At 43.1% G+C, this 14,131-nt stretch overlaps 1 protein-coding gene across 1 annotated transcript; it reads right to left on the bottom strand.

Annotated features, from left to right (window-relative positions):
- Positions 1-2,673: 2,673 nt before the first annotated feature.
- ube2z (ubiquitin-conjugating enzyme E2Z) lies at positions 2,674-13,894 on the bottom strand. Its single transcript, XM_037791285.1, has 7 exons — positions 12,947-13,894; positions 11,533-11,605; positions 9,923-10,110; positions 9,402-9,513; positions 7,777-7,889; positions 7,528-7,618; positions 2,674-6,877 (listed from the first exon to the last, which is right to left on the bottom strand). The coding sequence occupies exons 1-7, from the start codon at positions 13,390-13,392 to the stop codon at positions 6,695-6,697; spliced, it is 1,206 nt and encodes a 401-aa protein (XP_037647213.1). The 5' UTR covers positions 13,393-13,894; the 3' UTR covers positions 2,674-6,694.
- Between the last annotated feature and the right edge of the window lie 237 nt (positions 13,895-14,131).

The following is a 14,131-nucleotide window of genomic DNA, read 5'->3' on the forward strand; positions in this document are numbered from 1 at the left end:
AACTGCTACCTCATTGTATTATGGTGTTCAAGATGTGATTCATACTAGTATACAATGTTAAAACACAAGTTAAGTGCTGCATGCTAGTATTCAATGTTACACCACTTAAGTGCTTCATGTTAGTTAATGGATTGGATAGACTGTGTTTTACAGAATTAAAAAATAAGTGTTGAAGGTAGATGTTGCATCTGTAATTATTTATACATTTGATGGGCAGTTATTGCTCCTAATTTATATATTTGACTTAACTGTTGCAGTGCACAATTTGAAGTTACTCTAACCTATTCCACTAAATTAACTCAACTGAAATTAAGTGGGTACTATGTACAGGTTTAAGTTACTGCAACTTGAGTTAACAGAGTTAAGGATTCAAAGTTGTTACAATATGAAATTATAAGTTACTGCAACTTGAGTTGAGTTAATAGAAATGAGAATTGAAAGTTGAGCAAACTCAAAAGCAGTGTGTTTTACAGTGTGTTGTCACACAGAATTACAAGTTAAAGGTTAGAGAACATTAATTGTCAGCAAATCTCAAATGAAAAGACCAAGAATGTGTTACTCCGTCTCAGTACTTTTTGACTTCCCGACACCGTCTGTGGCTCTCAGCTCCAAGCCCATTGATTCCCACTGAAGACGTAAATCTTTAAAAATACCTCACAAATACACTGGGGAAAAAATAGTTCGGAAACTTGTGTTTGGTCTTTTATTTCTCTGTTGTTACAATGCTAATTGGCATTGTATTTTAAATAGTTGGAAAGCCTGTTTATTTACCTTCACAATGATGTCCAACTTGTAAGGATCATGCACTTGTGGGATGAGCAGCACAGCTGATTATATGGGTAGCGCCCAAGAAAAAATTGCCAAAATGCTCTGCCAATGGTAAACAGTGTTCTCCTGTTGGTATTGACTCTTGTTTTGAGTTGTTTGGTGGATTGGATGATTGAACTCTCCATCAGTAACAAGGAACAAACAAAACATATTGGCAATTTTTCACTTTATTCATTTAATACACCGTCAGGAGCCTCAGTAGCGGTGGAAGATCCATACGCAGCCACAACAGCCTAAAACCTCCTCCTCATGCTGGTTACCAATCTGGTCACACGTTGCTGTGGGATGACGTCCCATTCCTCAACCAGGATTCGTTGCAGGTCAGCCAGCGTGGTTTTGTGTTCCCTCAATGATGTCACTGGTAAAACAAGGCTTGTCATCATTGAAGGCCATCTCAATGCAGTGAGATATCGGGATGAGATTCTGCAGCCAGTGGCGATCCCATATCTCCACAATCTGGGACCTAACTTCATCCTCCAAGATGACAACGCTCGCCCCCACAGAGCCAGGGTTATCACAGACTACCTCCACAATGTGGGAGTAGAGAGAATGGAACGGCCTGCCAAGAGTCCACACCTCAACCCAATTCAACACTTGTGGGATCAGCTTGGGCATGCTGTACGTGTTAGAGTGACCAACACAACCACGCTGGCTGACCTGCAACGAATCCTGGTTGAGGAATGGAACGCCATCCCGCAGCAACGTGTGACCAGGTTGGTGACCAGCATGAGGAGGAGGTGCCAGGCTGTTGTGGCTGCGTATGGATCTTCCACCGCTACTGAGGCTCCTGACGGTGTATTAAATGAATAAAGTGTCAAATTGCCAATATGTCTTGTTTGTTCCTTGTTACTGATAGAGAGTTCAATAATCCAATCCACCAAACAACTCAAAACAAGAGTCAATTCCAACAGGAGAATACACTGTTTACCATTGGCAGAGCATTTTGGCAAATTTTTCTTGGGCGCTACCCACATAATCAGCTGTGCTGCTCATCCCACAAATGTATGATCCTTACAAGTTGGACATCATTGTGAAGGTAAATAAACAGGCTTTCCAACGATGTAAAATACAATGCCAATTAGCATTGTGGCAACAGAGAAATAATCGACCAAACACAAGTTTCCAAACTTTTTTCCCCCAGTTTATATAGTTTCATAACAAAAAATCTCCGCCAACCAGTTATGTTTCCTGAAATACTGTGTTTTGACCCTTAAGGCCACCGTAATCCACACATAAAAACGCAACATAGTGTGGGACGGCGTTATCTCCTTTCCTTTCACAAAGGATGGCCCAGTGTATCCTAAGCTAAAGGAGACAAGAAAGGAAGCACCGAAGCACCTTTCTTTAACATTTAGAGGATTCTAACAGCTCTTATCATTGCTGCCACTTTATATTTCAGGGTAATTTCACTCAGTTAGGAACCTTCTTAAGCAAAAAAAAGGCCGTAGGTCCAGAGTGCCCCCGGACACCAATACTTTTTAAACATATTGGTGTTTTAAAAGAGCACTAATTAAAACAGAAAACAGTAATATGAAGACATTAGGATCAAATTGAAAGACGTGAAAATTTGAAATGATAGAATAAAGCTGCTGTGAGATATGACAAACAGAATACCCTTGGGGTCAGCGGGGACCCCAGTTGGTAGGATTAAGATTAAAATGAAAGGATGTTAGATTCCCACAATCCTGAGAAGAGACATAAAATAAACTCACTGTGGAATAATACACTGAAAACTAAAAGCTAATGTCCAAGAAGTTGCACATTCTGTCTGAATATAATAATATTGGCCCCTCGGCATTAACAGTGGGTGGACATCTACAAGAAAAAAACAAGACTAGTCACATGTATCAGGACTGAACAACATTTTATTCTGTACTTTTCCAGAACTTCTGTACAATGCCAACATTTTTGCAGAGCTGGACATGATGACATGTCAGTAATCCAGGCTTTATGGAGCCACAGAAGAACCCTGCTTTAAGCACAACACAACACAACCAAACAGGGATATGATCTCTTTAACTTCCACTTCAGGAAGTGTGTTGCAATCAACATTTTGGCAATCACATATATTCTGCTATAGGAGCTGCTTCTCATATAACCATTCTATAACATAATAAAACAAATAAAAAGGAATGCCCTATATTAGTAATCCCATTTGAACCTAACCTGTGCCGGTGGACCAGGGGTTTGACAGAACACTGACAGCAGAAGCAAACTGCTCCTCTCTCCGTCAGCATGGATGCGGAGAGCTAAAGACAGACACTGGAGGACAATGGAAGGCAGAAAGGAAATACAACAAGCACAAAACGTCGTTCACTTGTCCGACCCCTTGTCTCACCATGTTGAAAAGAGTGCAAGAAGGGTTGCATGCTGAAGAGTCTGTATTCGGACTTAAAGGAGTAGTACGCAAAAATGTTGTTACCACTCTCCCTATCGGCTAAATATGAGGCTACAGCCGAAATGAAACTATCGCAACATGAGATATGAATTCCCCTTTTCCTCTCACATAATAGCTCTCACAGTCCAACAGCTAACTAGCTAGCTAGCTAGCCCGACCACATCTACCGGCATCAAAACAGGAAGGGGATAGCATAATTGCTAAAAAATGCTAAAAAAATGGGCAAATGAGCGAGCGCTCTCCTTCCGGTCAAAGTAGTTTCCCAGCGACGGGGAGGAGGGACCTAGACCCAGCGCTGCCGCTGTTCTGCTCATTTCCTGTAACCGGAGTAACGTTAGCATGAAAGCATGGTGGAATTAGCAAGCTATTGTTAGCTAGCTAAGTAGCCAGCTGCTAAATGAGTAAATGCTTCATCCATCAACACACTCGTCACAGCGAAGGAAAGCACATCGCTATCGCTATGCTCAGTTATTAACACGTAACCTCTTGTTTAATCCGTACAAAATGTAAAAACAATGTTTTATGGTTTTATGGGGGGTTATGTACCGGATTCTTTCTTGGCACATACTCCCCCTTTAAAATGGCAAATTGTCATTTTTGTCTGGACCGCAGAGGGCCAGCCCTACAAACGCAAGTTGAAGAAGTTGTGAAGTTACACAATTGGTTGGCAGAGTGTTTGATGAGTTTCCTCATTGTGCCGTTGCTTTTTCAAAATAAAAAAAGGCAGGAACAGTCCGTTATGCAAATGAGCCCGTCCAGCGCGACGCTTCCGGCTCACGAAACTTGGACGAAGCTGTGAAACTGGGGCGATCTAGTTCTAAATTGAAACCAGATTCAGCAGTGACATCATAGTCCATTTCTCGCTTAAAATGTTTTCACGAGTAGATTTTGGTGGATTTTTTAGACGGGATAGTTTACGAGCAGGCCGCCGTGTTGCGTCCCTTAGTATCCTCACCGGACCTTGTGGACATGTACCGCTGGATTTAACACTATAGATGTGACCGCTGATTATTTGTATAGCAATTTAGCCACAAATTCACAGACTGACTGTACACGGTCCAGACATATACTGGGTTTATACACTTTGGTTTGTACAGATTAAACAATGTGTTAATTGGTGAGTTTTGGAGGTGCTAGTATGTGGATGGTTACCTTCAGACAGAGACAGGCTAGCTCTATTCCCCCCCTATTTACAGTCTTCATTTTAAGCTAACTGGCTGTAGCTTCATATTTACTGTACGGACATGCGAGTAGTATCGTTCTTATCCAACTCTTGGCAAGGATGTCAATAAGCATATTTCCCAAAATATCAAACTATTCCTTTAAAAGGATACGTTCAGATTTTTCTCAACTCTTATCTCAATACGATGCTCACGTACTGTATGTATGTATGTATGTATGTATATATGTATGTATGTGTGTTTGGAAGAGTTACTGGTATTGGTTACTCGGTATAATCATTCCTCCTGGTCATACTGGCCATGAACAGATCCCTCCCTAATATTCAGCTGACAAGTTAACCTGGAAAAATTGTACTTTCCACTGACAATGTTTCCAGCGTGGAATCCATCTGCTGGGGCTCAGATACTGTAACATCCTGGTAGTTGCAAAGCAGGCACCAAATATAGCAATAAACCTACACCTGACCACCAGGACGTCGTACGAACATACCCACTTGATGTTTTCACGGCCAGTGTGAACAGGTTGAATAATTACAGCAACCGATAACACATTCGACGTACATAGGACGTGAGTATTGTGTCAAGATGGACTTCTCCACTCATAAAGCCATGCTCCCTTCTCTTCTCTTTCTAGAGAACACGTCTCCCTGTGATCACACTGCAAACTATGCTGTCAACGAGTCCGTTCATTTCACTGTGTGAAACTTGCTGATCAGATTTATTCATTGCGTCATTATTTCCCCTATTGATGTGATTTTGGAACGTCAAACCCAAATCGGGGCTTACATCTAGGGGCACGCATGTGAAATGACGAATATTGGTATGCGAATTATTGGAGGGCAGGTTTTCATCGGTTTCTTTTCAACAAAAGCTCCAAGTATTAAATCAAATTATTTAGAAACCGATACCAAAGCAGTAAGAGGCTTACATTGCCCTCTGTGTATAGAGAGGTGAGTTGACTCCGGTGACTACCGTACATATCTTTTCCGAAATAAGGCCCCCAAAGGCTTTGGTTGGCCCTCATTAACAGCGCGACTGAGTCACTTACAGTGTGATCACATGGAAAGTTACTTTTGCTTGCCTCCATTAGTTCCCCCCGAGCCCGGGTGGATCTAGCTAAAGCATAGGATAGTTTGGTTTATATCTTGACGGGTTAATCACAAGAGCCAGCAACCCAAAGAACGGCAGGGTTTCCAAATAAACGATGCACCCTACACACTGCAAATTAGCATTAGTTTCAGCACAACAATGAGGAAAACAGACAAAAAGAGGGTATAAACAAAAAGGGTATAAAGGTGGAGGATGTCAATGAAACATTGTGACATTTCTCTAACTGCTTCTTATCTGGTAAACAGATTTACTGTCAACTCAACAGCACTATTAGAACTGAAATCTAAGCAGAGGTTTTTGTATAATACACAGGAATCATTGTACTCAGACTAGCGAGCTGCTGATGTTTTTTTGTGGCCTGGTTATAGAGGCGGCTGAGGTTCAGTATGAAAGAGCTGTGACGTGGCTTCACCCTGCCCAGAGGAGACGAGGCACGTGACTCACGAAAGCCTTTCTCCAACTACCTTCCGTTTGTTAAAAGGTCCATCTTTGAATTTTAAAGAAGACAGGGCGACTTTGAAGGAGAGCCTGCTGTGATGAACACCATCAACCTCCACTGGCCAGTTACCCCGACGTTCCCAATATAAGGTCCCTTCGTCTGGCTCAAACATGCCAATTTTTTTAGCTCCAGGCCTTCTCCTCGTCGATTCCCATCAGACAGTCTTTTCTCAGTAAGGAGTATAAAAACTGACTGGGCATCTGTTTTGGGTTTGTGGGTTAAAGTGGAACAACTGCCTTAGAATGTTGCAATAATCTGCATATATGCATTCAAAAGGTTTGAGCCATGAAACTAATCTTTTATATCCACAAGCAACAATGGCTGGTTAACATCTTTCGGGCATTTGGGCAGCCGACAAATTTTAGAATCAAACAGGACATCAAAATGACAGCTGGTTAGCTACAAAAGTAGCACAAATACGCCGCTCCACCCTAGATTTACCAGCATTTGACTAGCGGATGGTGCTCATTTCCTGTTGTCAGGAGAGCACTACCAATTCTTCTCTCTCTCTGAAGCAGCCATACAACAGAAGCTTGATTCCAAACCCTGAACCCTGGACTCACTAAACTCTGCATTCTCTTCTGTGATTTTGTTCCTCCAATGCAACCAAAACAAAAAAAAAAGGTCCCTTTGTCTTTAGTTCTTGGCCTGGCTTTGAGTCCACCACTGTCCAGGGAGTCAGGGCTGGGAGCTGCCCTGGCTGTCAGGGTCCGTCCCCGAGGAGCTGGTGTCTGAGTCTGAGACGTCGTCGTTGTGGTTTTCCTCCGCCAAAGTTTTCTCACGTATTCGCCTGTGGGTGGCGCTGAGACGAGCCATTAGGCCCTGGTAGTCGAAACGGCCGCGCTTCTCGCCAAATGGGTCCTGGGTAGAGGGACGGGTAAATAAACAGAGAGGTGAGCTAAGTTTAGGCTAGTATTAGGGATGTGCATTCCAAGCAAAAATACTATTCGAAAATCATGCCTCTGTGTCCTCCGGTGCTCCTAAAGACATCTGCAAGATTTCACAGACCGGAGGAAAACAACCAATCAGAACTAATCTGGAGCCTTGCCGTCTCTGAGCAGCCGTCAATCACTAGCCAACTCCGATCGAACGGTCAAACTAGGCAGCGCTGATCAAATATGAATCAATATTCTGTTACTGTAATGCCTTTTTCTCTCCTCAAATGTTCTCAGAAACATCTTGTAGTGTACTGTTTAGCTGTGAAATGAGAAAGTTTGTGACCCGTCAGCCATGTTGAGATCAAGTTGAGGAAATACGAAAGCACCGCCCACCAGCTAGAGCAAACTTGTCTCCAAAGACACTTTGGCAGACAGTGAATGCAACAACAACATTAATAACTACATTTTTTTAGATATATGTGACATTGTTTCATCCGCATGTTGTATATTTGTAAATATTTACATCATGAATATTCATCTCAATGGATTTCTTACATTGTTACTAAAATATACTGACATTAGTAGACATGTAGATGTAAATGGATTAAAATAAATAACAAGAAATATAGTCACCTGCATGTTCTGTCCCTGTAGATGCAGTCTCTCTTTGCACACCCCCTCGTAGAAATCGTAGTATTCTAGGAAGGACTTTTCCATCACACTCCTAAAAAACACACACACACAAGTACGCACCAATCAGCTGATGAGCAGAAAGAAGAGAAGAGAGGATGAAGAGAAGGACAGGATCAGAGCCAGATGGATAAGAAGAAGAAAAAGAAGAAGGAATGTAAAGCTCAGCTGGACAATTATGTTGGGTCTCACCACAGAGCTTCAGGACAGGGGACTTTACCCTCCAGCATGTCACACACAGCCACCCTCATGGTCTCATGGCGGATACACTCGTTGTAGTTTTTACTGTCCCCTGGGTGGCGCTCCTGAAAGACACACGTACACACACACAGACGAACCACAGTCTTATATTGAAACTTTAATGACATGGCCGTGACTGTGAATTAGGTGTGACATTGCTGGTATCAGCTCACACATACATTAAGTTATGGTCACTTCATTATTACGGGTGTCACTATTCTTCAAATCCACGATTCAATTTGATTTTCGACATAAACACGCCATTGTTAGACTATGGAGTCTCGATCCGTAAAGATCAACAGATCATTGGTTTTATGTCCTGACAACTGTCATTTACATTTTCAAACTCTTCTTTGAAAAGAGAACTGAACTCCCTTTTTATTCAGAAAGTGTTTCAAAAACTAGACTACAACAGTCTGTGATAGAAAAAGCTGCATCTTTTCAATACCAGTGTCTGTGTGACCCACCTCAGTACATAATCATTACAAAAACTAAACAGAAATCCTTCTGCAGTGCATTAGAGTGTGTTGTAATCTACAAAAATACAGTTTTGTTGTTGCGTTTGTTTCTCTCTCCTCTTTTTTCCCCTCTCTTCTCTGATCGCTGTTTGTCACCGAGAGCGGAGGCGGAGCTTTGGACACAGTCTGCGTGCGCTCAGCGGTCCCGCCCGCTACCAATATCAGCTGCTCTGATTCAACAACGTTGAGCAGAAGAAAATGTGCATGTACGCTGAAATTCATCCATGGTGTTGTACTGTCAGGAGATGCAGCGACTTTAACGTTAAACCGAGCAAGAGTAGAAGAGTAATGAAGTAAACTAACTACCTAAAGTCCGCTAGCCGCTAGGCTAATTCATGCAATGTAAAATGACACAGATATGCAGGAAGTGCCCTGAGTATCGTAGCGACAGGGACGGCCCACATTTCCCATCATGCCTGCCATTTCCCGAGTGCTGGACTGAGTAGTTTCAGTTTACTTTTGTTAGTGTTTGTAATGTAATGTGTCTGTTCAGAACATGGTGGCTGATGTTGGTAATTGGGATTTCTGTGCTGGTTTATAATTTTAACCATGAGTGAGGTGGCGGTTACATTTCTTGAGTCCAGCAGTGATTTTCTTCAAACGCACAAAAGAGGGATGGGGCAGAGAGAAAAAAAAATAATCGTCGATCCTGCTTTTGATTTCGATGGTCGAAATCGGAAGCTGATATCGATTGATTTCTGATTTGGAATTGAAATCGTGACGCCCTTAGATGACACTGTAGTTTTGTGCTGAAGTGTGTGTGTGTGTGTGTGTGTTTTAGTTTGGCAATTATTACTTGGGATAATTTGGTGTGTTAATCAACTCTGACTTCTGTTCCTTAATGACGCTCACAGTTTGTTTTAGGTGCAGGTGTCAAAGGGCCTTGCATAAGAGGTTTACTGATCAATACAAAGATGAGACTGATAACCGGGTTCCTAAAAGCACCTCTTACTAGATGTAAAACCAACCCAAGCCAGACAGACAGACAGACAGACAGACAGACAGACAGACAGACAGACAGACAGACAGACAGACAGACAGACAGACAGACTACTGTACCTGTTCAAAGCCAGGTTCATTGTGATAGGGGTTCTCGGTCATCAGAGACTGGATGGAGATGAGGACAGATGAGATACTCTGGGCTGGGCTCCATGCTGGGCCTGTCCATGTCCTACACACACACGCACACACACACACGCACAGGTTATAGTACTGGATAGCAGTTTATAGGGTATTAACTCTACATTGCAAGAAAGAAACACACTTAACACGCATGTGTTTTCACACTGTTTCTCACCATAACCAATAGGGGTGTAAGAAAAATTCAAGTATTACAATATTATGTTTTGTGATACTCTATTGATTCGATGGCGTTTCTGTATACTATTGACAGTTTTCCTAAAATAAGATTTAAAAAATTTAAATATATCGCCTTGCTTACTGTATCGCAATATATTGAATCATAACCCCCCTATCAAGATACATATCGTGATATGTATCGTATCGCTGGATTCATGCCAATACACAGCCCTAATGACCGACCATCCTTAAATGGATGAAAGAAATGAATGGTGACTCACCCCAGAATGCTGAGGCAGACCTTGCCGTTGCGGTAAAAGTTGGGGTTGAAGCGGACAGTGTTGTGTCCAGTGGTGATGAGCTTGACCCGCGGTGGGTGGATGGGGTAGTCGGGGGGGCAGCGGAACAGGAAGAGGAAGAAGCCGCCCTCGTACGGTGTGTCGAACGGCCCTGTGATCAGGGCATGGATCTACAGGAAATTAAAGAAGAGAGATTATGAGAGGTGTACAAGGGGAGAGAGGGATGCTGTGGATGAACAGACCGTGGAGCAGAAAATCAGACCTAGAAAACAACTGGTAACATCCACATCAGAGTCTGCTGTGAGGAAGACATGAGAAGAACATCAGGTTTCAATGATTCCATGACCTAACAACTTCACTCCTTCCCTGTGCGTTAATGGTTTCCAGTGTGGTTTTGAACTGGAAACCCCCGTGTCAAAGCATGACACATGCTGGAAAACACCCTGATGCTGTCCAACATGCACACAACATTACAACATGCACAAAAAAGGAATTGTTTAGTCAAAAGTGTACCTGGGTGATAGCTGCTACATTAGCTATCTTAAGTCCCAACTGTAAACTATGACGCGATGACGGTTACACTACGTGAGGCGTGACTCCAGGTGTCTCCTGACGCCTGGTTGGTTCTGGTTGTCTCATAGTGGATTTAGCAGTTCGATAGACGAGAGGGACCGACTAAAAATCTGCACACTGATCTGTGCTCTCAGTTTGTTGACAAGGAATTGTCTCAAGTTACGAGAGGTGAAGCCATAGTCGATGGAGCAACGTGTGGATTCAACTCCACTCAGTGTGTCCCTGCCATGTAGCCAGGTCGTGCGTCGTTAAATAGGTCTTTCAATGACAGGCTGCTTCACCCGCGGTGTGTGAAAGAGAGATACCACAGGTCCTCCTACTGCTGGAACACTTTACATCAAGATATATTAAAAGGATTATCTGACCTTAAACGTGGACAATCGGTGAAAAATATCACTTCATTACCAAGGTTGTAATTGAAATAAACAAAGGAATAACCTACAGGCTACCACAAAGTTTATACGATAAATATTGAGTTAATTGTTTGAGTTTCGGAGAAGGTGTAGGACCATGTACTTCTTCCAACTTCTTTTCGGATATGTAATATTTATTTATGTTGATTATTTGTTAATTTTATTGTTTACTGTTCATTTGATTTGTTATTCTTGTTTTGTACTTCGGTATTTGTTACATGTTTGAAATAAATAATTAATTAAAAATAAAGTGAAACGAAATGGTCGTCACTGTCCACTAATATTAAACATGAATCCCAATTAGTGTATGAGCGTATGAAAATAATATGCAAGATAAGCATATCGTTTGCTATCAGGAACGGCCGAATGGTGCGTCGCTTTAAATGCTGCGACCGCAAGGAATTGTGGGATGTTAAGGATGGTCCAGTGTATCCTATGCTAAAGGAGATAATAAAGGAAGCATTGGAGCTCCTTTCCTTAGCATTTAGAGGATTCAATCACAGCTCTTATCATGGCTACTACTGAGGTACTTCCGGGTCATTTCACTCCGTTAGGAACCTTCCTATAAGCAAAAAGGACTATTCGACCGCAGCCCTGGCCTTTTACCTTGGTCATGTCTTGAGGATCAGGTACGACAAACATCCCTGGTGGAGGTTCCTTGTAGATGGACATGATATCCCTGCAGAGACAGACAGAGAGAGAGGGAGTGAGACAAATGAGGTTCCGAAAAGGACAAAGTTAAGGTAGAGATAGGGAGAATCTTACAAATAGTAGACACAAACTTGCCATAAACATTTTTTTATGGGACTATTTCTTTGGTAGAAAGTACTTCCAATAAAAACTACAGTAAAAACTAGGGATGTCACGAGAACCGATACTTCCGTACCAACTGGGTACCGAAATTCAAAAAATTTGACGCTACTCGTTTTCTTCGGTACCAAAGGTACCGAACGATGCCTGTAATGGTCATTTGGTACCGGAGCGGAGGTACTGGAGATGCGATTCTTCCGGATCTAATGGGGGCAGTATACGCTTACAAGTGTTCTCATCTGCCGTGAAATGAAGGAAGAAGAAGAACGCCATAAGAGCACGGAAAAAAACAACAACACGAGACGTGAAAGATGGCAGCTGCTGCAGCGCTACCTCCGCCTCAACTCGTTGAGAAAACAAATAGCAAGAGTCGGGTATGGAAGTACTTTGCGTTCGAGGCGGATTTACAATGAGTAATAATAGATTCGCAAAAAACAGTATGCGGTGCAGTAACGGTGCCGTCGTACTTTTCTTTCCAAAGGAGGAAATACTTCCAATTTAGCAAAGCACCTCAAAGACAGACATCCAGACAATATTGTTTATATTAAATACTTGAAGGCTGCATGCCACTGTTCTGTTCGGCAATGTTAATAGACGTTTCTTTTTATTTATTACTTAAAGGCTACATGCCTCTGTGTTTTGTAATGTTCAAGTGTTTTAATAAAAGGAGTGCATGTTGAATTACATGGGATTTTTTTTTTTTTTTTTTTTAACCGTCGTACCGAATTGGTATTGAGAATCGTGTGAATTCACTGGTATTGGTATCGACTACTAGATTTCTGGAACCGTGACATCCCCAGTAAAAACCACAGCAGCAGGTAAATCCAAAACTATCTACTTGGTTAGATATCACAAGGGGTAAGTGAAATATGTATTTTTGCAATTTGGGTGAACTAACCCTTTAATAAAGTTTAACTCATGAATAGGAAGCAACATGGCAACTGTAAAAGACAACACATTAATGTTGTTTTATATGGTTAAACCAAACTAAACTGATGATCCTGACATCTTTCTCAAGTCCTGCCTGTGATCTGTGTATTATTGTCTACAGTAAACACTGAAGTCATTTTCTAAGGCCCCAAAGAGGTTTCCTGAAACTTTAAGGAAAACTTTCACTTTCGATTTTTACTCACCTCGTTGACATTTTAGGTCTTAAATTACCTGAAAACATACAAATGTGAGAACTGTGAGAACAACATGTTTCCATTACCTCTTTATCCTCAGGATGCACTGCTGGGAAGCCTTCTCGTTGTCCCAGTCCGTGCTGAGAGTCGGGTCCCAGGACGTGGCGTGGATGTGGGACAGGAGGTCCGCTCCTGCCACCCCGCCGACCCCCAGCCCGACACCGGGGAGAGGCAAGGATGCGTGTAGGGTCGGAGACATGGCCACGACCGGTGGCGAGGAGCCCGGGGTGAACGTGTTCCCAAACCCGGCAGAGGTAGCAGTGACAGCGGACAGAGGGGCCACCAGAGCGGTTAGGCCACTGTGCGCGGCCGCGGCGGGAGGAGGGGAGAACGGGTTCGAGCTGGAGTGAGCGCCGCTGGCTGCCGGCAGAGAGTTGGCCAAAGTCGGCAGTGAAGCTCCGCTGCCCTGTCCGGTACCGGCTAAGCCAAGGGCACCGCTGCTGCTGGATTGCTCTCCAAAGCTGTCCGCCATGGCTCCGCAAGCTAACGAGTAAAAACCGTCGGTGTTGACTAATTTACAATGCTAACTGTGAGCTGCATTGACAGCTGAAGTTACCGCTGCTCGTGTTGTTGTCCAGCGGGATCAGAGAGCAGGTGAGCGGGCTAGAGGCGAGCACAGAGCCGAGGCCGCAAAACAACAAGGTATTTCTTCCCACGACATGGTGGCTACGTCTCGTTAGCTCAACGCTGTGTGTGTTTCCCCCCAGGCCTCCGGGGGAAAGTATGAAGTCGTCAGCGAAATGACCTCGTCTAACCTCGCTAAGGCTTGTGAAGCCGCTCACTGTCCGGTTGTTACCGGTTTAAAGGAATATGTTGTCCGAGTATTTGGTATTGAACCGACCACATCGCCGCCGCCGCTCCGTTAACACACAACGCAACTTCAGGATCTGATGTCGCTCCAGTTCAGCTGCACTGACATCACACAACACGGGACATCCGGTAGGAATTTCAAAGTAAAAGTCCTCTATGACTTGGTAAAAAAACTAAAGCGTTTAAAGTGGCAGTAGGCAGTATATTTTTGGCATCATTTTGCAAAAAAAATCCCATAATAACCTTTCAGCATATTGTAATTCAAGTGTTCTGAGAGGTAACTAGACTTCTGCACTTCCTCATGGCTCTGTTTTCAGGCTTTAGAAAATCTGACCTGTGGCATGGTATTAGCAAAAAAACTTATTCTCAGAGACTGGAAGACACCAACTCCACCGTGCTTC

The sequence above is a fragment of the Sebastes umbrosus genome, chromosome 14 (assembly GCF_015220745.1).
Source record: "Sebastes umbrosus isolate fSebUmb1 chromosome 14, fSebUmb1.pri, whole genome shotgun sequence".
Lineage (NCBI taxonomy): Eukaryota > Metazoa > Chordata > Actinopteri > Perciformes > Sebastidae > Sebastes > Sebastes umbrosus.